We start from the raw sequence: 22,857 nt of genomic DNA, 5'->3' as shown, positions 1-22,857 counted from the left end.
CTCGACCGGATATATTAAACGCATGGACGAGGTCTGAGCCTGCGCCTGCGCTCTTTGCGTGCGCAGTCTCTTTGTGCCGCCGTAGACTATCAGCTGCGGAGAATCAATATTCCGCAGCCGAAGTGGCAGTCGAATCACGATCTGATGCCGCTCTGCATCGCAGATGGAATCCAACGTCACGCCTTGTGTAGTATCTTCGGTTGAGGTAGACTCGAAGTGGGATTCGATGGCAGACGGATGCAGAAAAAGCACGAGGTAATCCGTTGCACATATCTAGGATCTAATCTCTGCTTGCGATATAATCCATTATCATCGCTGTCACTGGCATACCTCTGTGCCTGAATGCTGCTGAGTACGACAGCTTGAGCGTCACGACAGCGACCGTGCCTGCCAGAGCTTGCATGAAGTAGGAGTGCTGGGTGCATTGTTCTTTCTTCGGGGCAGGTTATGCAGACGGCCAAATTGATAAGATCAAGCCATATCTGATGGACAGACAAGCAACTGTGAGTAAATCCGCATCAACCTGAGAGACTTGCCTTTGTCCCGTCAAAGATGGAAGGAGGGCACCCCATGATACTTTCTTTGGCTTCAACACTGGGTCCCTGAAGCCCTCCAGCAACGCGGAGCAACACTTCCCTTACTACTTTCTTCCTCACCATGTCGCGTGGTTCTGCATCTTTCTTCCATTCAAGATGTACCGCGCTCTCTGCACCAGCAGTCTCAGAAGCATGGAGGGCAATCCCACGGATGCGGCTAGTATTACTAGCAAGAGTGGCACAACTGACAGCGTAGACGAGCGGCTGAGGCTGGCTAGTCTGAATGCAGTCTTCAACAGTGAACCTCAGTCTGACGCTTTGCTGAATCATTAGTCCTGGAGGATACTGACATCAATTTCAGATCAAATCTCAGACCTGACCATGATGACGATCGAGCCCTGATTAAAAGCCCGCCAATCACTCCAGTCCCTTCGCGTCCTTCGACAGATCGAGACCCTACTGCTGCTGTTTTCCATCTTTCATCCACGGACGACGAGATGGATCGAAAGCTACGCCAGAATAAGCCTCGCCTCCTTTTGATGGGCCAACGGAGGTAATGGAAAAGCATCCCTTTTCCGCAGCCGTACTAACACAAGAACTAGGAGCGGCAAATCATCTATCACGAGCGTTGTCTTCCACAAGATGCCACCTCAGGAGACCCTTTTCCTTGAATCTACCACCCAGATTCAGAAAGACTCGATGCGGTCGTTCATGGATTTCCAAGTTTGGGACTTCCCCGGACAGCTCGACTACTTTGACCCTACTTTCGACACCACCGAGATCTTCTCCGAGATTGGCGCACTGGTCTGGGTCATTGATGCTCAGGACGATTACACAGACTCTCTCAACCGATTGACCACCACTATTCTCAACCTCCAAACCACCTTTCCTCATATCAATGTTGAAGTGTTCATTCATAAGATTGATAGTCTCAATGAAGAATTTCGCTCCGATATCTACCAAGACATTGTGCAGAGAGTGGGAGACGAGTTAAGCGATGCTGGTTACATCAACCCCAACGTCAGTTATCACTTGACCTCGATCTACGATTACTCCATCTTTGAGGCTTTCAGCAAGGTCATCCAGAAACTAATTCCACAATTGGACACTCTGGAGAACTTGTTGAACATTCTGGTTAACAACTGTGGAATGGCCAAAGCCTATCTTTTCGACATTTGGAGCAAGATCTACGTTGCCAGTGACACCAGACCGATCGACATGGAGGTGTACGAAATGTGCTCTGACTACATTGATGTCATTGTCGATATTACCGATATCTATGGGTACGACCGACGACACGAGAAGGTCCTCGGGGAGCAGATGCAGGAAGCCGAATCATCCGTCACTATCCATGATGGTACTATGATTTACCTGAAGGAAATGAACCAGTAAGTGTTGACATGCTATCTACTTCCCAGATCTAATGTTCTTCAGGTATCTTTGCCTCGTTACTGTAATCAAGAACGACGAGGCCAAAGACAAGAAAGGCTTGATCGACTACAACTGTCATATCTTCCAAGATGCCCTGAACGCGGTGTTTGCACGCGCGTGGGAGAAGGACAAGTCGAATGAGCAGGGTGGTGAACAAGAACAGAAGCCGAGCAAGACAACAGCTCAAGGCTAGCTTCAGGCGCAGTGGCAAAATCGCGAAAGGGTGACATTCCATGCGCGGGTTATGAGGCCTCTATTGCTGGACGAGGCTCAATAGTGATAGGGTGCCGTCACCGGGCATGATGCTACACCGGCACAACAGCCTATTGAAATAGCCAGCAAACGTTACGTAGCTTTGCGGTAGGACGCGACTGAACAGAGTTGAACACAGGCGGATAATAAATCGGAGAATGACCACAGCAATAATGAAAATAACCCAACTACAACTATGATCCCTTCAACTAGCAGCCAGCCATCGTGATGAGTTAAGTGGGCTTCGCCCGTGGAATGCATGATGGCAGCGATGCGTTGTTGTTGTTGTTGTCCTCGTCGTCCTCGTCGTTGGCTGCGGCTCTACTAACCACTGTTACTACCAAATCGGTGCCAAGCCTGACATCAACCTTGTCAGACCCGCAATTCTCGCCAGGATGGAAACAAATTCCTACATCTACATGCAGAATCGCTCCCCAGCTGAAGCAGAAAATCCTATCAGTCTTCTAAGGGACGTTGACGGCATTGATTCCCTCGTCGGCGACCTTCAACAGGATCAGAAGACCGATAGCGCTGCTGAAAGTCGTGCCCGACAGTCGCTAAACCCACGCATCCAGTTTTTACGCCTTTCAGCCATTGTCCGGGGACGACAGGGAGTGGGCATCCTAGGAGCAACACCTCCATATCAGCCTGTGCCGCCGTCTTTGTATCGTTCCCTCCCTTCCGATCACGAACAGGACTTGGAGACGCGATCGGAGCATAGGGCGCTGTCACCTCTGCGCAACATCGTTTTTTCACGTTATCCGCCGGTGCATGACTCACAGCAGCGCTCTTTTGTACGCAGTCCAAACACCTTCACCGGCCTCCAAAGGGTCCCTCTCTCTCGAACTGTCAAAATGCCCCAGACAGGATTCCAGGCTTTGATCCTATGTGGTCCCGGTATCGGTCTGAGCACGTTCACCAGTGTTCCAGCAGAATTCCCCAAAGCTTTGGTCGAGGTCGCCAACCGGCCTATGGTCTGGTATGTTCTGGACTGGTGTTATCGTATGGGGGTGACAGACATTACTCTGATCACTCCGCCAACCTCGAAGGATCCTATCGCTGCGGCCCTTGCACAAAATCCATATCTCACATCTTTACCCTCACCAACCCCCGACCTCTTGGCTCCTGAAGAGCTAGAGTTTACGACACCGACAGCGGAGCTACTGAGGTTACCAGAAGTGCAAGAGATCATCAAGTCCGACTTTTTACTACTTCCTTGTGATCTAATCTGCGCTGTCCCCGGCGAGGCCTTCCTTGAGACGTATCTTACGAGATTGGGTGGGCCAGGTGGTATTGGTACCAGTACAGGCGGGGACCATGAAACGTCGAGGAACGAACTCCTGGCACTTGGAGGAGAGTCGCGGGGTCGACGAGGCGGTTTATCGATATGGTACAACACGATCGACCGAGAAGAGAGCGTCAAAGGGGAGGAGTGCGATTTTATGTGCACTACAAAACTTGATGCCGAACATGACATTCCGCTTTCCAAGACCGCGTTTGCACAGACGCAAGGCGTTTTGCGAAAGTTGGTCTGGACGATGCCTATGTCAGAGCTTTGGGATCAGTGTGAGGAGGACAAGTCGTGGAAGATACGACAGTCTCTTCTTCGGAAACACGGCGCTATCAAGTGCATGACCAAATACCGAGACTCGCATATCTACCTGTTTCCTCACTGGGTCAAGGACTTCGCCAAGCTGAACGAAGATTTCGAGTCGGTCAGCGAGGATCTTGTGGGCACCTGGGCAAAGTCTGAATGGCGCAAACCCAGCTACCGGGCCCGATTTGGCGCCAGGAAGATATTCTCACGAAAGATGACTGCGGAACAGAATGCAGTTCCTTCACATGAGCGGCCAATTGAGGAAGAAATCGATCTACTTTCTCTGAGCAGTACACAAATCACATCCCAGCCGCCGACGGAGTCAGCTCCCACACCTCGTATCGCACGACTTGCGTCACGGGTGCCAACCGATCTGGAAGACAGCATCTTGTCGCCAACTGACACGACTCAAGCCGCAGAAGAAACGGGCCCCGTTCCTCTTGTGCCTCCTATCTTGTCCTACATCCTTCCCTCGACCCCTAACGCTCCCCTCGTGCGTCGAGTCGACGCAACTCCTCTCCTCCTCTCTGTGTCCCTGGCTCTCGCCAAACTGCCCTCTATAGAAGAGTCTCTGGCAGCTAGAACTCCGGCCTCGCCGTTCGCACACCAATCCAAAGTCCATCCGACCACGACCATTGCACCACGGGTCACCATCTCCCGCTCCGACACGCTCATCGACAGCAACAGCACAATCGCAACACAGTGCGTGATCAAGTCCAGCGTTCTTGGCGCCTCCGTGGCGATCGGCACAGGCACCCGGATCACAGGGTGCGTGATCATGGATGGTGTTACAATTGGCGACAAATGTGTCCTGACCAACACGGTCGTGGGCAAGAAGGCCAAGGTGGGGAACAAGTGCACGCTGGTCAACTGCGAGGTGCAAGATGGCAATGTCGTGACGGATGGCACTGAAGGAAAGGGCGAGAAGTATCTTGTCGGGGGGTTGGAGGATGAGATGGAGGACGAGGAAGGCATGGGTTTTGACGACGATGCCGACGACGATGCTGGTGATGCCGAAGGGATAGAAATCTGAGCAACGGTGCACGCGGCATTGACTTGAGCAATACTACTCCAGGGGCGTACCTAGGTATGCTCCAGCCCGTAAGATTTACATTAGGTAGCAGATTTCTGGCTGAAGACGACGACACAATCTACTGCTGCAATAGACCACTGCAATTCTCGACTTTCGTGTCCGCAAAATATAGCATATTTTGGTCAGGCTGCAAATCAACAGCGGGCTGATTCACCGTTTGCGCGGCAGTTATCGGACATCTCATTATTAGACTGTGGTTCATATTAGTAGGTGAGGTACAGGAAACTAACTTGGTTGAGGTTCCATGGCCAGGGCTTACCTACAACTATTTATTGCAATGCAGTGGGACCCTCCAGCTCAAGATGCGGAAAGCTTTGTCCCGCGGAGGCGGTGGTGCGACTTCCCCGTTTTTACTGGACGTTACCAGTTTTTACTGGGGATTACCGGTTCTTACTGGTCGTTACCGGTTTTAAGCAGCGGTCACTGGTCAATCCCACCCCATTCTAAGGCTTAGTGCCCGCATCAACCCCCGCCGCATCATGTCAACAACTTCGAGTTCTGAGGTTTGACGGTTCATGCTGTTTTTTTATTAATTAATTATTGAAAACTGACACTCGGCACAAGAGCTCAATTGAAAGGCAGATTTTTGATTTGTCGCACTGCGGCAGCCGAGGTCGTCTAAGACGTATGCCTAGGCGCCGATATATGATAGTAGGCGGGAGACCTGGAGTGCATAGTTGTCACGGGTAATGTCATCATGATGGGAATCGCATATGGGCACTCTTAACGCACGCACATTTGAGAGCTTATAGCTGTGCAAAAAAACGTGTTATAGGACATGTTAGGCTAGGATGCCTTTTTATTAATAAAAAAGGAAGTACCTGATGCTTAGTCATATGGTCGCATAGAATGCAGTGCTACTACTGCCTCGACAGAAGTGGTTAGCGCCGGCTGGGCGGCGGATTCTAGCGTTTCAGTATATCAGGCGCAGCTGCTCCTTCTGTTACTTTACAACTCACCGACCTTCAGTTCTTTCTACCTTAACCTCACCCTAACTTTCCACCACACCTCAAAATCGACGTCAATTCAGCAGAATTAAGTCCCTGAATTAATCGATAATCGCGCGATTATTAAAAACTTTGGTCGATTTACTGAGGTGGGCGCGAGCGCGCCCCTGAGCGACTCGCAATGGCGGCGGCGGAAGCGACTTCGAGGTCGTCGCATGGCCCAGCCAAGCGCAAACAATTCACGGTAAGTTGCCAATGGTTGAAGTGAAGCTCGTATGAGAATACATGTTCCTGCCCGAGATCGGTTCATCGCCCAATTGTTGCGGGCAAAAGCACCCGTTTTGGTGGGACTAGAGCAGCTGCGCTCTTATTTTATTGATAAACTTGCTAGGCGCCGCATGAGCAGGGCAAGCTACGTGTTTTTTTGGCTGATTTGACTTGAATTTGATTTTATCGCTCTTATTGCATGCATTGTTTCTCTGGCCATGCATGATTGTTGTTTGCTGACATGTCTGTAGCCTTCTGCTGGCCCAGTGCTGATAGAGATCTCGTCTGATGAAGAAGTGAGTTGAGTGGAGCTGTTTTCCGCCCCCTTGTTTTGATTGCTGCACACCTTCTCCTGCCACCTCATGGGTTCGAGTCGTCGAACCCTCCAACCTCGAGATGGTCGCACAACTTTTGGGTCATAATTCCTGGACAAATTACTGACTGCTATGTCCACTGGCAGGACAATACCTCCACTTCTCTCCCACCTGCAAAAAGACAAAAGTCTCAAAATCACCCGCCAGTCTCAAGTTCTTTGTCAGCAACACGCCAAGATCGTTCTTTACGTGAACTGTTCTTCCCCTCTAATCGGCCATTGGCTGAGACACCCTCTGCGGCCACTCTGAACAAGTCACGTGATAGGAATGCACGTGATGCGATTCCACGTGATCGGGATGGAGTGAGCGGGCTCCCAAAGGACAAAGGGTCACAGCAACAGGTCAAGAGCTCACCATGGAACAGGCTTTCAGATTTCGCACCCCCGCGCTCGCAGGAGCAAGATGGTCTGGTTGTGGACTCAAGCAGGAAGTCGACTCCCAGGGTTTCCTCGAAGTCGAAGCCTCCGCTGCTCGAGAGGATCGCCGCAGTCAGGGAGGCGGCTCGTTCAGAGACACCACCTGCGGCGTTGAAACATGGTGAGCCTGGAAAGGAGTCTGGCAAGGAGAAAGAAAGTCTGGAGGTTACCTTGAAATATGCCCGTCCTTTGAGGCGCCGCTCCAGATCACCTGTTCCTTTGACCAAGCGCACGCCCGTTGTTGAGCTAGAAATTCCAAAAACGCCAAGCAGAAATGGCTTTCTGCGACAAGATCAGGACGCCAAGGCTAATGCGCCTGCGCCAAAGACGCCTTCGTCATCACAGAAGCTGGTCTCTGTCGACATTCCCCTGCGGCGTGAATCTGGTCCTGCGGAAACACACACCAGAAAGCCGAGCATCGAAGTCCGCATTCCCCAAGGTGGGCTCAAAGCACAGCGGAGAGTGTTATTACAAGAACTGAAGAAGGACACGAGCATCGCTATCGAAAAGCCCGAGCTTGTGCGCCGCGTTTTCGGGCAGACCGGGTTCTCACCTGTTTTCAGCGTGGACGAAGACGAAAACATCGAGCGGATGCGGAAGATGGCGTCCAAGAAGAAACGAACGGCTCCTACGCCGGGAGCAGAGGCTCTTCTGACTACCGGAGACATGCCATACATGGTCGAGCTTATGGAGGAACTGAACCTGAGCAAAAACAAAAAAATGGTGCATCCGGCCGACACTGCGCGCGAAGTCTTGACCCGACGCTTCCAAGAAGAATTCGATCCACCCCTGACATTCGCCAACGACGTCAACGAGCGACGTTTACATGGGAAGTTCCAGTTTACAGATCGCTACATCATCCGCGAAGGCGTCCGAATGGCACCTCCCGGCACCAACGCCGGCTGCGACTGTGTCGGAGTCTGCGATCCATCGACCTGCGCCTGTTTCGCTAAAGAAGTGCCTGATGAGGTGGGAAAGGGTACGCATAAGGAGCAGATCCAGACCTACGTCCGACGACCTGATAATGGCATGGTTGTCTTATCCGACACTTTCATCGCCAGCGAATTGGATCCGCAATCAAAACGCCATTTCGAGGTGACCGAGTGCAATGAACTGTGTGGCTGTGGACCCGACTGTATTAACCGCGTCGTCGGCAAAGGACGCACCGTCCCGCTCGAGATCTTCCAGACTGCCAAGTGCGGATTTGGCGTCCGTTCGCCCGTCGACATCGTCAAGGGTCAGTTCATCGAGTTGTATCTGGGCGAAGTCATAACTGAGGCTGAACTCTGTCGTCGCGAAGCCACTGCAGATGCAGGGGAACCCAGTTACATCTATTCACTGGATTGGTTCGGGGCCCTCAACTCAAAGTACCATGTCGACGGCAAGTATTTTGGCTCAGCAATGCGCTTCGTCAACCATAGCTGCAACCCCAACGCGAGATGCTTCATCGTCCAGCTCCACAAGGGTGATAAGAAGGTCTATTATCTGCCCTTTTTTGCCATCAAGGATATCAAGGCTGGTGTTGAGATTCGCATTGATTATCAGCCCGGTGAAACTGGAGGCCAGGAATACGAAGCTGAAGCCGCAGATGAATTCAAAGCTGAAGACGAGGCTGGCACTGGGCAATATCATCTCAAGCCAAACCCGAAAATCAATTCCACCGCTGCCGATGTCCTCGCTAATACCGAGGGTGACGATGATTTGGTCCGCTGTTACTGCGGCGAAAAAAATTGTCGCAAGTACCTCTGGTCGTTGGACGTCAAGGCCCGGCGCAGAAGACGCAAACAAGCTGGTTGAACTTGGAACCGAATCGATTCGATCAAAGCCCAGCTCTTGGATTGCAGGCCACTGGGCGGATTTGCACCAAACCAAAATGTTTCCGACTTGACACAACTTGAACCAGCAGAGTGGCTCATTGAGAACATTGGCTAGGATCGGACAGAACAAGCAACTTGAGCGTTTTTGTTTTCTTTTCGGCAGCATTGAAGATACGACATGACCCGTCACTCAGCCCAATTGTGGTCCTGTCCATGGACAGAACTCGGATGAAGGGGGGCTTGAGTGAGCTCGATGATTTTGCGCCTGCTTGCGCAAAAGCGTCGATGATTCAAGGAACAGCACAGGAGCACATTGGCTGAATGAGATGAAGATGTTTGATTGTACATTACGAACTGGAAGGCGCAGTGACGCCGTACGTACGCACATCCGTACATACGTACACCGCGTAGCATGCCTGGCATCGGGCGGCATGGCGTGGTGTTGTAAGATAAATAGCGCATGGTGAATGAAACTTGAACCTTTAATTGATACTTCAATCGGTTCTCTACTTAAAAGATCAGAAGTAAAGTATGACTACTAGTAAGCTAAAGCCACTGCTTACTGCGGCTACTGCTTCACCTAGCACTACTAGTAGTAGGTGGGTGGTATAGTAACTTGAATCATATTAGGCAAGCTCTCAATTGAACTACTGCAGGCACCTGCATTTAATTCAATAGGTAAGCTCCTGGCGCCACTGGACCTAGTTAATGTAGGGATTGTAGGAGAGCTGAGCTAGACCGATAGTGTTGGGTTGTTAACACTAGTAGCAACCGCAACCGCAACCGCAACCGCAACCGCGTTTTCGTCCTCGGCGCAAGCTGGAACTATCCAAAAATCTCCTGTAGGTTCATATTTGATCCAAAACTCAAACTCGAACTCCAACTCAAACTTTTGGCCAAGGCCTCATCGACGCGTTCCTTGCGGAAACCGGGGGCGCGGCCGAGACACGCGCCCGACTCGACCATATGTTCGAGGAACTGGTCGACGTCGAATGTAAGCACAGTTTGAGAGTGGGATTCTTGTTGCTGTTGGGACTGGGACCCAAAGGGCATGGCAGCCGAGTGTGGTGATGGTAATGCTGACGGTAATTCATGAGTATTAGTACCTATAGTTGCAGCCGAATTTGTACCGTTGGCCCACCACGGATTTTCGTGTCCATACGACGGCGAGGATGAAGTGGTAGTAGTTGACAGAAGGTCGTTCCCGTGGACATTGGGGGATACATCGCTGGGAGGAGAAGGAATCGATGACGTAGAAGTCGACGAAGAGGATGAAAAGGGTGCTGCTGCGGTACCACAAGTATAGGTCGTAGCGCCAGAGTCAGATCTGCCAATACTGTTGGTGCTGCTGCCGCTGCCGCTGCCGTTAAAGCTCGCCAGTCCCATCACCATACCCGGATCGACGTCGACAAAGGAACTATGACCATCCAAAAAAATCCCTTTTGTCTTAAGATACTCCTCGACATCGTGTGAATCGTACCACTCGCCACCAAAGCCGATGTTCTCGAGTAACTCTTGCACAGAGGAATCGGCCCGCGGGGTCTCGGACTCGACATAGGGAAACGGCCCAAACGCTTTGAGGGGACTGAGACAGTTAGGCGGGTAGATGGGGTTTCCAAGATCATCGCGGCGTGGGAAATGAGTTCCGGCGCCGCCGATGGCCAAAAAGGGAGCGGCGAAATTCTCGAGGGCCTCGCCGGCGCGCCTCCGCAAAATCTCTTGGAAGCGCCCGATCATGTGCTTGCGGTTGGCGAAGCAGAAACTGAAACGGAACGAGTGCTGGATGGCTTTGACGTCGACGGCCGGGTTGCTCAGGTTGCGGAACCCGCGCTCCAGCACCATTCGGTGCAGACGTCGCGCAAACGTCGTCTCTTGGAAACTATATGTGTATGAACCGTGATTGGACGGCGATACCAGAGGCCTTTCGATCTCGAGGGCACCAGGGGGTGGTTGTGGTTGTTCTTCGTAAACGGTATGATTGTCGTGCTGGTTGACGTTGACGAGCGGCAATAAAGGGTCTGTGATGGTGGTGTTGATACTGTTGAAATCCAGTAATCCGTCGGTGAAGTCTTGATCGTTCACGTTCACTTCTTCGTACCATGCTGACCCTGCCTCTGGCGGGTCGGGATTAGGGTCAGGGGGAGCATTGTTGATGTTTTTGGTCGCCCTGTCCTGGTGGTCATTGTTGCTGCTGCTGCTGCTGTGGCTGATGTGATCCAAGGGGATACTTATACTCCCTAGTTCAGCTTCTGCGCTTGCAGTGGTAGACGAGACCTGGCCACCTACACCGTGGCTGCTAGCCGCTTGACCTCCTTCCATCTCACGTCCTGGCTCTGCTAGTTGTTGAGAAGAAGACGACGACAATGTCCGATCTGTCCTTGAGGCATGTTGTCGTTGCTTGGCATCAGTCTTATCTGAATTTGAGGATCGTCTCGAATTTGCTTTCGGGTGGTCCCTGACGTCTCCGCCTTCTTCCTCGTCGTCCGGCTCCAAAGATGACATCTTCGCCAGAACAGCAAACTCTTCTTCGGCGGCTTGGACTTGCTGACCAAGGGATACATCCGAAGCCAGAAGTCCGTTCTCAACAATATGACGACGGAGCGTCAAAAATGTCTCGTTCATCCGGTCGACCGTGTCGCGGAGATCCGTGACTTTCTGCTTCAAAGCCGAGATGGTGGTTTCCTTTCGATGCCGGTAGGCTCTTTGCGCAAGACGGATTTGAGTCCGTCGACGGTCGGCGGCAGTTTCATCCTGGATGTCAAGCCGAGGTCGTCCTCTCTGTTTCTTGTTGTCGACCTGGTCGGTGTCATTGCCATTGCCAGGAATGACGGTGCTTGCATTCGACGCTCTTTTGTTGGTCGGTTTCTGTTGTTTCTTCTTCTTTTGTCTTGGTTGACTCTCTGGCGTTGTAGAGGACAGCAAATGATCACTCATAGAGTCATCAACTGGCACAATACCGCCGTAGAGTTGTTGGCTTGAAGATGCCGTTTTCCTCTTTCGAGGGTTTCCCTCGTAAGGTTGCTGCATCAGACCTTGCGGGTATTGCGAGGCTGAGAGGATATCCAGATCTCCTGCTATAGGTCGTGAAAGTAGCGAAGCAGACGTGACCAGGGCATCGGCGGGGTCGTCCAGGATTGATCGGAGGGACGTATATGTCCGTTCGCCATATTGTTGTTTTGCGTAGGTCTGCATGGCGAAGGACATGATTCCTTCCCCGGTAGGTACTGTTGGATCCACGTACTGTAGTACTAGGACTCTGCGGCTGATTGATTACTGAACCTGAACTGTCGGAGAAGATGATGGGCCACACGGGCAAACCAACTTGACCCTATCGGCCAAACACAACCTGTATCAATCAATCAACTGCTCAACGTTTCATCTGCCTGTCTATCTTCTCTCCATCAACCAGAGAGAGCAGCAGAGTAAGGCCAGTAAGTCAGCTTCTCAAAAGAAACCACTTGAAAGTGCCCGTCTCGTCAGCCCGATAAATGTGGGGCCTCGTTGGAACAAGTGCTGCGTGCTGCTTTTAGCATATCTGACGCGAGCTGCGGTCCATTAGTCAGGCACCGCAACAAAGGAGAGGGTCGGTCTTCAAAGAGCAAGGTACTACACAGACCAAGCATTGCTGTGCCTAGACCTGGGAGTCATGGTTCCCCAGGCAGACATGTTCTGACTCCTCTGATACTGCAGTGCCAGTGGTTCAGGAGATGGCCGTGGAGCTGAACCCCAGTTGCTGAGTAAAGATGGATGGAATTAAATGAATAGTAATCAAAAAAGAATGACTCTCGCTTGTACGTGTCCCCACCGAGGTTTCCCCCACAACCAATGGCCGACGTATCACGTGCTGGCTTTACGGCCTTAAGTGTTAGTCAGCATGTTTCGGATGATAAACCAATCATACAACAGGCAGGCATGTGCATGATCATGTCTTCGTGCCCATCGATCATGGCATGGCACGAAGACATGATCAGAGACATGTGCCTCGTAACCCCCTTTGATTTCAAGCGAAGCCTACTAGGAGAACGTACAGTCCAGTTGATTGTAGACAGAATATTCGTCCATCGACTTCAAGTTGTGGACACCTATGTCATTACTGTGTGCTATCGATAGCACAAGAGATATCCTATGTCGCAATGGAAGAGCATGTTGATAACCACTGTCCTTTCCTATACCGTCCTTCCTGTCCAGCCCTATCCAGTGCCATCCGACCCAAAACCCAATCATCCCTAGCTGCTACCGAGAATCGAATATCCTACTCTCTTTCACTCATACATAACATTCATAGACTTCGTACAATCCGTCCACCAGGAACCAGAACGAACCGGAACCTTGATCACCATTGCCCTGAGAAAAAAATGCCTTCGTCTGGTGACCATTGGTATAAAACCAATCCAGATATCTGTTATGCCCGTTCAAGCACCTCGAAAATGCCATCCAGAACAACCGGCGTCTGCATAGACTCGTGCATAAACTCCATCATTGAACACGTCGAAGCGACAGTAGAAGACGTATTGGCTCTAGGTCTAGGTTCCAAAAGGCCCAGACCCACGAGCTCCGTGTGATCGGCGTACTTTTCCTGCTCGAGAGCCAAATCAATGGCCGACGGCTGGCGACGAATGTAGTTGTAGCTGCAGGGGGACGAGGCAGGACCCAAAATGGGCGAGAGGCCAACTACACCCAAGTGGTCGACGGGATGTTGGTGTTGTTGCTGTTCCCTCCGAAAGCTGCTGAAAGATGCACTGGGAGACGGACGGACGGACGAGGTAGTGGAGGAGGCCGAGGAACTCATGGCACTTGTCGACCTCGAGCTGCTCTTGCGGTAGACGAGGTGGTGGTTCAAGTTGCGACTGAAGATGGTCTGCAAAGACAATCGGACTCGAGAGGACGGAGAGGAAGTAGTAGTAGTAGTTCTGCTAACAGGTTTGTTTAATAACGGAAGACTCGAGAGTGATGAGACTTGAAGCCTCGAACAAGGGAGAGAGACTAACTGTGCAACAACCGCCATTCTTATCTCTCTTTCCCCGACAGTAAACAGAGACCCGGACGGACGGTGAGGAACAATGGTTCTTCCTTTTCTGTATTAGGCTCTCGACGTTGGCCAGCAGGTCGAGGGCGTTGCGGAGCGTAGCGTGGCAGAAATAGAGAATGTGGTCTGCGTGCTCGTGGATGAGGCAACGGTTCGTAGGGCAAGGTGGTAACGGGCGAACGAGGGAACGACTTGAACGATCAAAGAGTGACGAAGGAGCGGACGGACTTTGCTACTGAGGTGCAAGGACCAAGTTGCCTGGGAAATATGTGGGTTGGACTGCGAAGAAAGATGGCCCGAGTGACGGGGAGAGCCTTTTTAGCAAAGAGAAAAGAAGGTCAAGGCTCAGGGCCGAAATGGGGTCGTGGTCGATCAGGAACAAAGACCAAAAAGGAACAGGGTCCAGATGACAGAAGACCAGAAGCAGAAAGGGGAGCGACGGCAACGCGAAAGCAGAAAAGGTCAGTGAGACATTCCAATTGAAAGGGGAGAAATGAAGGATGTGTCAAGCCGTCTCCCGAGCGAGAGTGACAAGTGACAGATGATATACGCTGTAGACGGATAGAGGGGCCAGCTCAGTTCAGATGCAGACAAGAGACAAGAGACACTTGTCGACAGTTGGAAACATGCTTCATCTCAGCTCTACAAGACTCTCAGTTGCAGGATGAGAATCGTGTCAACTTCGCTTGTTACAGACCTTCGGAAGGCTCCTGCGACTGAAGGCGATGGAGGGGCAGAAGCTACAGTACTACAGCACTACTGCCAATGTAGTTTGGAGTCCACTTGAAGGAGAGTTTAGGCTTCACCAACTCCCGAAACGAAACCAAACTCAACCCCTGCAACTTCTGTTCCGGTTCCTGAACTTGAATCATGCTACAGTCCCTCAAGTTGACGCGATCGTCGCCGCGTCTGGCCTCCGTCTTGAAATCTGTCTCCGTTTCCTTGGTTTCCCTTCTCGGCGCGTCTCCCACAGACCGCGCGTTGTTGCAGCAATGACAAGAACCCACCGGGGCATCCGCGTTGGCCGTGCGGTCTGTGCGTATTCCGCCTCCATCGTTATCGGTGGCAGTATCTCCGGCACCACACAGCCACCCCACCTGATGCATTCGTCATGCGTTGTTCGTCATCCATCAGACATGGTTCGCGTTCGAATCCAAATCCTATTCTGCTCTGCGAACTTGATTGTGAAGAGTTGCAGTGATGAGACCGCGGCTGACTCGGAACATCCAGCAGTCTGGATTGCAGTAGTGGCCCCAACTTGAACTCTCCAAACTCACACTTCAGCCCCAGATCCAATGCCCGGTTCGAATTCGCGTAACGCGCCCCCCTGTCCAGACAAAGTCCAAGGATTAGCAGTTCCCGACAAGGAGGACGCCCCTTGTTGTTTCGCGGTGTTTCAGATTCAAAGTTCGAGTTTGGCATTGGATGCTAAACGAGACACGCAATAAACGCGTTCCAAGTGCCGAAGATGAGCCACTCCGAGTCAGCCACTCAACTCTACAACCAGGGGCATGAAATGCAGTCCAGGTACTAGCACTGTACCTCAGCAGAGTGCTCAGAAAGTACAGTAGCTTCAATCACTTTCCATTAATTGTATCTTGTTTTGCATGTCTCCTTGAAACAGAAACAAGAAAACTCTCCCTTCACTCTATAGAGACGTATATAAAACATCCGCCTCTGATTCCGCCTCAGCAAGTCCGGTATTTCAGTACCTCAGTGCAGGCAATGCACGTAACGTCAATGTAGGCGGGTAAGGTAGGTAGTCGACACGAAACAACAGAGGGCCATCCCAATGTTATTGCCCCAAGCCGTGCTGTAACGTAGGTAACCTCTCTTCTCTGCTTGATGATCTTTTTTCCTTGTTCCAATTTGACCTCGTAAAAACGCCTTCGCTATGTTTTCGTCCCTGTTCCCCATTGCACTGCATTGCCGGTATTTTTGTCCCCCGTCATCCGTTCGACGCGGGATGATCAATTTCAATATCTACAATGAAGCAAAAACCAAAAACCAAAAGCCAAAAAAAGAAAACCTTTCATGTCCGTCGTCATCCTTCGTCACTTTTTCCTTTTCGTCACATATAACATTGTTGTAATTGGCTTTCACGTGCGATTACTGGATACGATCGCTTCGCTCGCTTCGTGATCTCCTCGTCGTAAAGCTGCGCCGGATACTCTCACCCCAGGCCGAGGCGTCAAAGCTTTCCATAATCCCGTGCTCTCCAAGCCCGCCGGTGGTGGTGGTGGCAGTACTGCCATGCCGGCTATGACTTAGACTCGGTCTCGGCGTTGTGGCTGTCGGCGATGCCCCGGGCGAATACGACCTGTCCGTAGGGTCAAATCCTGGTGACCGTGGCGACCGCACAGGACTGCTTCGGGGCGAATCATCCGGCACAAACGACCAAGCAGACCGTAACGAGTCTCGAGGCTGGAACGACGTATCGATGGGTGGCAGGCTGGGTGCTGCTTGTTTCTTGGGCGTATTATATGTCGGTGTGGACGAGGTAAAGTCGTGAGGCTGGGCAGCACTGCTACTGCCCTCTTCGATAGCATCATCTGGGTTGTCGATAAAGATCTCGGGAACCGGCAGCGACGGTGGCCCACCGAGTCGCGAATTCCGCCTCATCTCTCGGGCTTGTTTGAATTTTCGTGACCAGTGAAGTGTGTCAAAGAAACCAACAACAGTATTGCGTCGAATCGTCTCCTGAACCCGCTGGAGGCGTGCCCGTCGGCGGAGGAATTCTTCCAGTCGTAGACTGCGAGAGTCGGTGATGACGTTGTAATGTGCCAACAAAAAGAGGCACGCCGTAAAAGGAATCCCCCGGTCCGGATCTGCCGTCAGCATGACCTCATGGTAGAAGACATTCATCCGCTCGCGTCGGCGCCGTATCTCTGCCACGGGAATCTGGTTGACTCGTTCCGCCAACTTATCGAGATCAATCCCTTCGACTATTCTCGCGCCGGGTCTGACAGAATCGCCTGGTTTCACTGAGCAATCCTCCTTAATGCTCTGCACCGTAAAATCACCGTCGTAAATCCGCATCGAGAAGACACCGGACAGTTCCTGCACATTGTTAGTAAACGGTCAATATAAACAGGAACCGTAGATAAACATACCCCCAATAATCGCGGGAACTGTTCCTTGGAAATATATCCGGTGCCGTTCGGGTCGAAGTCAGCCCAGGCTTGTTTGAAACGCCGAATCTCGTCACGGCTGACAATGGACATGCCGCTGCTCTGTTGATATACGTACGAGAAGCTTTCGAAGATCATCGACACGAACAAAGACACGAAAATGTACATGCTGATGATGTTCCACGAAATGAAAAGCGCTCTCGCCCATGACGAACTGCCGCAGTCGCTGTCGAAGAAACTAGCTTCCCGAACGCACAGCGGCGGTGTAATGCCGGCATAGTCTTCCATAATTTGGTTCCATCCTTCACCTATGCTCGTACGGAACAAAAGGATCAGCGCCTTCGGCACCGTTCGAAAGTTGACGTTGTTGCTTTCGTTGTCACCGAACCGGGTGAGTCCAAACGTTTGTGTAAAGGCTATTGCGTAGACCAAGAACAGGACGGACCAGGTGGCCAGAAGATTCGCTATAAGCGGGAGAGATGCAGCAGCTGTCTTGAACAGCTGGTCCAGCTGATTGTTTCGTGGAATGAGGAGGAATGACACCGACACCAGGAAGAGCTTGTGGAGTTGATCAAATCCTCGGCTGTTGTTGGTGACCCGCGCAAGCGCGATTAGCGATGTGATGAAGATCCCTGACACAGCGAAGATGGAGTAGATATCCCAAGCACTGCGTCGAAATCGTTGCCATCCGAGTCCAAATATCCTGATCGCAATGTTGGCGATCAGAATGATCGTAAACATCAAGAAAATACCTTCCCTCAGCGTTTCCCACCACGAAGGCTCCGGATAGAAGTCGATGGTGAGAAGGATCAGGTGAAGGACCAAGACGGTCGTGATGAAACGTTGCCACTTTCCTCGTTTCTTGATCGATAGATTGTAACACCATTTCTGCCAGCTGGCGCTCCTTTCGCGGATCGAACGCTTGGATGGAGAGATCTGTTTGAGCAGCTTTCGCAATTCGAGCCATGAACGTTGTTCCGCAGTCAAGAAGGCCACGCCTGTCTGCTCCGTATAATTGCGCATAAACACGGATATAAACAAGGTCAGCACGAAGACGGCACCCAACAGGTTGAAGATGATGAAATAGACCGCATTTCCCTGAGACGCAAACGGCTGAGGTTGTAGTCCTCTTCCTGTGATGCTTGTTCCGGACCACATGACGCTGACCCAACCTTCCTGGGAGACAATCTGGAAGAGGATGAACAAGGCACTACCAAAATCGTCAAAGCTGAACCACGGATTGGCAACCTGCCGTGGTGCCAGTACAGGCCAGTTGAAAGGCGTTGAGTTGTACTCGCCCACACAGTTCGATAATGCACTGTAGCCGAAATCGCCGTCATTACAGGCTTGCATTTTCCCATTGAAGAGGTTCACTCCGAGAATGGCGAAGGGTATCAGCAAGCTCATGGAGACGAATGCGGCAGCAAGAACTTTGTAACCGCCAATGATGATGACCGAGTAGAAGGTGTCGCGAGCTGTGTCGCTGATATTGAGTAGCCGCAATGCTCTTAAAGCCTTGAAGGCACCAACGGCACGGGAGACTCCGTCATCACGAAACATGGTTGTGATCACGTTGATCCAGAGAGTAATCAACACCACGCCATCGATGAAGCCCCAAACGCTCCGGAAATAGGCGTGAGGCGTGAAGAAGAGACCATCTGCAATGGCTTTGATGATCGCCTCCACCGAGAACAGGATTGCAAACCCAAGATCCGTCCACACGAACCAGTTTGTGATGCTCAGGTTGTTGTTCAGATAATATTCCCGCTGATACAACGGAGTGGTGATACATGCCAATATGACCATTGCTACGATCGCGGCGTATGTGAAAGCGGAAAATGCATACCAAGCTGGCCTATATGGGGAGACTCCTTCCACCCTTTCGCTCCCACGCCCCGGACCAACAAGGTATTGACACATTCTCCTTATTGGGTTGTGCGGCTTGAATATGAACAAGGACACATTGTACTTCGGGTGTCTCTGCAAGTATTGACGCTGTGCTCGACGACGGTTCTCGGTGGTCATAACCACTCGCTTTGCTGCGGCACGGGGATCGAATTCCTCGTTGGCGCGCGTGACGTGGGCATTCGAATAGAAGGGATTAGGTTCTTTGTGGCTATTGAGGCCAGTTATTTTGCCCCAATATTTTGATATTAGCCCCGGCTTCACCGCGATGTGCTGAGGAAGGTGCATCGAAGTGGGGCGCTTCTGGAGTCCGCCCTCCTGCTCATCCAGGAAGTCTTTCACCACTGCCTCCTTCAGGAGCTGCTCAACGGTAGCTGAGCCGTATTCGAGCGCATCACGATGCCGGATGGACTCTCGCCCCATCTTGAAGACTGCCGCAAGTGTCAGGTTTCCAGATGCAGAACCGCTGATCTCTTTCTGCTTCAAGAACGCTTTTACTTGCTGTAACCGTTTCTCATCTTCCGAAACGTCGAAACTTTCTTGGATGACAGCAATAAACATGTTGAGCACAATCAAATTGGAGATAATGAACCACAAGATGAAGAAAATCGCGCTGAGCCAGGCGGTGTTCCAAATGAGGTTAAACTGGGTGGCGTTGTACATCAACTCCGTCCAGTTTTCACTCGAGAAGACTTGGTACATTCCCAGGAACGAGTTCCATATATCAAAGAATGTCACTGGAATTGTCTCGCCCGAGGGGTCCACTGGAGGGTAGTCGCCTCTGAACAGCTGGGACGCAAGGATTGCAGCCAGAAACGCGAATAAGAACACAAACAGGATCAGGTTGAGTAGCCCAACAATGTTGCCAAAGACAATCATGACCAGCTCTCTGGTGACCCTCACAGCCAGCACCACTCGATAGATACGGGCAATCTGAAAGGCTGTGAGCCAGTCGTATGCTGCGCCAGAGTTCCGGATTGGCGGAATTTGTATGATAGTGGTGACAACGGCAAGAAAGAGATCGAAGCAATTCCGCTTCCCACGAAAGAAGTGCCTCCAGTCACACAAGAAGCGCAAGATTATCTCAATAAGCAGAAGCAGCGTGACAACCGTTTCGGAATTCATGATAAAACTCCTCCTTGTCTCTGACATGCGGGAACTGCGAAGACTCTGTACCACCAAATCGTACACAATCAGGAGGATCCAGAACCAGTGGGTCTTGTCGAACATTTTCTTCAGCTGACTTCTGTTTGCCAACGGATCCTCATCGAGATGTGGTCCGTCAATCTTCTCAGCGGTGAACGCGCTCTGTTTACTCTCCTCCCGAATGATCTGAAAGGATGAAGTAATGACTGCAACCAACAAGTTGACCAGCCACAGACTAAGGACAACTATCCCTGCAGCAAAGAAGAGTGCTGCGGCGAGGTAGTCAGAGTCGGTGAGGTAGTATAAAAGATCTGAAAAGGTGTTGGAGCTGATGATGACAAAGACGAGTTCTAGGGACTGTGCAATGTTGTCAAAGCTGACCGTTCCATTATAGGGACTTTGAGAGCCCTCGACGCAGATCGAGTTTTGCGGGCAAAGATAGCCTTTGGGGGTACCTGTTCCGTTTCGACCATCGAGTTTCAGCCACGGCATAGGCTCACCTGTCTGCGCGTTCAAGTATCCGCCGCAGAATTGGATATTGTCCGGGGCGACGTTCTGGGTGTAGTTCTGGCCCGACCCGTCGTCGCCGACCCAGACGCATGTCCGTCTGAGACTGGATTTGAAGCTTTGGACGCCAATAATGCCAAAAATAAGCCAGAAAAAGCATATCAAGAATGCCACATGGACCAGCAGAGGAGCTGCCTTCTTTAAACTCCGTAAGATTATCGAAGTGCCTGCCGTAAGACCTAGCAGCCGTAGGATCCGTAGACAACTCAGCATGTTGAAGACGTAGACGTGGGAGCTGTCTTCGATCCCACCAATCTGCATGACAAAAGATATCCAGTACGAGACAACAGCGACAAAGTCGAGTCGGTTGAATGAGTGCCTAAGGAAAGCCCTTCGGGCGAGCCTTATCCTTTGCTGCTGTTTGGTGTGACCCGGGCCTCCCGGCTCGGGGAGACCGGTGAATGTGCGGACGATCGAGGGTTGACTGGGTGCCTCATTGGCCATGGACGGTACCTGCCGATCATGCTGAGGAGCAAGGAGTGTGTGGGCCTTTTGCAGAACAGCCTTTCTCACGCCCACCGACCGGTTGATCGTGCTAAACTCCCGCGGGTTGGAGATGAAGCCTGAAACGATGGTCCGGGCTATAAGCTCGAGAGTATAGATGATGAACAGCGCGAAGATGGCGTAGTCGAATCCAGTGCTTCCCCATGCTTCCTTTCTTGTCTGAAGGTAGACCGCGCGAGATGCGGCATTCACGGCCAACAAGACGGTTTGAGTGATAATCAACAGCAAGATTATGGGTTCCGTCCAAGGGTGCACCAAGATCTCGCAGAGCCATTTCCGAAGCTTGTTCTCGGGTCCAAAAATGCCCCACGTTTTCCCAAGCAGAGGGTTTGGATGATACATAGGTTGAACAGGAACTGGCAGCGCCTCCATGGAGGGGACTTTCTCCAAAGGCGATTCAGGTGGCGGTGCTAATTCCTCGTCTGCCATTGGAGATACAGAAGTGCTCGGGCGACGCTCACGTACAGATGACTTCCGGCGAATGCTGCGCTCTACCATGTCCGAATCATTACTCAAATTGACGACTCGCTGAGAAATCTCTCGAAGCATGGAATTGGCCCTGGCCATTATTGGAGATGGAGAAGGTGACAAGGACCTCGAGCGTTCGCTAGAGTCGTCCACCGCTGAGGATCCCTTGCGGCCGATACTGCTGCCGGTGCTCAGCTTTCGGTGTATGGCGGCGTTCGTCTCAAGCGTAGGGAGATCATCTCCAAGTCGTGAATTTGCGCGGCCACGTACGAGTGATGGCGACTCGCCGTCAAGCCAGCGGACACTGGCTCGTCTTTTCCTGTCATGTGGCTGGTCTCTCGACGTCGAGCTCGAAGTTTTCAATGATGGAGCGCGCTGACCTTCCGTCAAGGGCGTTGTGTCGTTGTCCGGAGGGGAGAACATACTCTCGGCCTCGTGATCATTGCCCTCTCCATCTGCAGGCGTGGTAATGATTGTAGGGCGTCGCATCCGAGCTATAGGGGGCGTGGACGGATGGGGGAGTTCCAACCCGACCGTGGCTGCCGCAAACCCTTCAGCATCTTCAAGGGGCGAATCTCTACCACTGCCACCTCGTATTGATAATCCGACACCTTCGCGCGAAAGTCCAGTTCTTGTAGGCGAGTCTCCATCTAGCCGGGCATAGTTGGGCGCCCGGCGCCCGGTCAGCAGCGACCTGGTCCGACTATGCCGATGTCCATGGCCAAATATCCCTCTTGTAGAAGTCGACGGCTCTTCGGAGGCAGAAGGTGGATTGTCCGGAGGTCTCGAGAGATCTTGCAAGGGTATTAACTGCGGGCTGGTCGGTTTCGGGGGCGTCCTATCACGCGAAGACATGTTTGACGACGACCGTATTCAATACGGAAGTCAACACGTGCGTTGATATCGAGAATCGCTGAAGGGCATCTCGACAATCGTGACAAGCCAAGTCGTCCTGTATGTCGTCCGGTGTTTGTGAAACTGATGGCAAGGGGACGAGTGGGCGTGGTGCAATTGCGATTGCGATCAGATGAAGATCTTAGAGGCTCAACGGTAACGGACGTGACCAACGACTGTAGTAGCCCGGACGGAGAAACGAACGGATGAGCAATGACGACCTAATCCAGGATGATGGTGGAGAGAAATGGTCGTTGTTTGTAAATATCGATGTAGTTGTTGGATCGAGTTCACTTTTGTCGTGGCAGGACAGCCACATGTGTCTACAAAGAGTTCGGCAATACGCGGGCGCCCGAGGAGCCTAGGGAGCCCCGGCTCAGGCTGGTGGACACTAGACCCAGGCTGACGCGGTTAGGGGCCGGTCAACACCTGGTTTAGGCTCTTTGGGCCCTGGAAAGCCTAGGGAGCCCTCTTCTAGGCTATTTC

General features: G+C 51.9%; 7 protein-coding genes across 8 annotated transcripts; 4 read left to right on the top strand and 3 right to left on the bottom strand.

The window, feature by feature from the left end:
- Positions 1–2,439, top strand: HMPREF1120_08356 (uncharacterized protein). The gene is made up of 4 exons (XM_009162605.1): positions 1–503; positions 898–1,089; positions 1,139–1,924; positions 1,971–2,439. The coding sequence occupies exons 2-4, from the start codon at positions 1,034–1,036 to the stop codon at positions 2,158–2,160; spliced, it is 1,032 nt and encodes a 343-aa protein (XP_009160853.1). The 5' UTR covers positions 1–503; positions 898–1,033; the 3' UTR covers positions 2,161–2,439.
- Positions 2,440–2,450: 11 nt separating this feature from the next.
- Positions 2,451–4,999, top strand: HMPREF1120_08355 (translation initiation factor eIF-2B gamma subunit). Its single transcript, XM_009162604.1, has one exon. The coding sequence runs from the start codon at positions 2,615–2,617 to the stop codon at positions 4,847–4,849; it is 2,235 nt and encodes a 744-aa protein (XP_009160852.1). The 5' UTR covers positions 2,451–2,614; the 3' UTR covers positions 4,850–4,999.
- An 873-nt stretch (positions 5,000–5,872) lies between these two features.
- Positions 5,873–9,222, top strand: HMPREF1120_08354 (histone-lysine N-methyltransferase SUV39H). Its single transcript, XM_009162603.1, has 3 exons — positions 5,873–6,100; positions 6,375–6,419; positions 6,584–9,222. The coding sequence occupies exons 1-3, from the start codon at positions 6,038–6,040 to the stop codon at positions 8,708–8,710; spliced, it is 2,235 nt and encodes a 744-aa protein (XP_009160851.1). The 5' UTR covers positions 5,873–6,037; the 3' UTR covers positions 8,711–9,222.
- A 112-nt stretch (positions 9,223–9,334) lies between these two features.
- On the bottom strand, positions 9,335–12,466 carry HMPREF1120_08353 (uncharacterized protein). Its single transcript, XM_009162602.1, has one exon. It carries the CDS (start codon positions 11,932–11,934, stop codon positions 9,556–9,558), a length of 2,379 nt encoding a protein of 792 aa, XP_009160850.1. The 5' UTR covers positions 11,935–12,466; the 3' UTR covers positions 9,335–9,555.
- Positions 12,467–12,711: 245 nt separating this feature from the next.
- Positions 12,712–14,450, bottom strand: HMPREF1120_08352. Of its 2 annotated transcripts, none has more exons than XM_009162600.1 (2): positions 13,719–14,450; positions 12,712–13,643 (listed from the first exon to the last, which is right to left on the bottom strand). In XM_009162600.1, exons 1-2 carry the CDS (start codon positions 13,733–13,735, stop codon positions 13,133–13,135), a joined length of 528 nt encoding a protein of 175 aa, XP_009160848.1. In that variant the 5' UTR covers positions 13,736–14,450; the 3' UTR covers positions 12,712–13,132. The 2 variants fall into 2 exon arrangements, with proteins under 2 accessions (XP_009160848.1, XP_009160849.1); XM_009162601.1 differs by having other exon boundaries at positions 12,712–13,640.
- Positions 14,170–15,562, top strand: HMPREF1120_08351 (uncharacterized protein). The gene has a single exon (XM_009162599.1). The coding sequence runs from the start codon at positions 14,482–14,484 to the stop codon at positions 15,016–15,018; it is 537 nt and encodes a 178-aa protein (XP_009160847.1). The 5' UTR covers positions 14,170–14,481; the 3' UTR covers positions 15,019–15,562.
- HMPREF1120_08350 (calcium channel, voltage-dependent, N type, alpha 1B subunit) lies at positions 15,279–22,841 on the bottom strand. The gene is made up of 2 exons (XM_009162598.1): positions 16,870–22,841; positions 15,279–16,816 (listed from the first exon to the last, which is right to left on the bottom strand). Exons 1-2 carry the CDS (start codon positions 22,330–22,332, stop codon positions 15,866–15,868), a joined length of 6,414 nt encoding a protein of 2,137 aa, XP_009160846.1. The 5' UTR covers positions 22,333–22,841; the 3' UTR covers positions 15,279–15,865.
- Between the last annotated feature and the right edge of the window lie 16 nt (positions 22,842–22,857).

This window comes from Exophiala dermatitidis (assembly GCF_000230625.1).
Source record: "Exophiala dermatitidis NIH/UT8656 unplaced genomic scaffold supercont1.7, whole genome shotgun sequence".
NCBI lineage: Eukaryota > Fungi > Ascomycota > Eurotiomycetes > Chaetothyriales > Herpotrichiellaceae > Exophiala > Exophiala dermatitidis.
The sequence above is the reverse complement of the archived record's forward strand: the minus strand, read 5'-3'. Positions and strand labels throughout refer to the sequence as shown.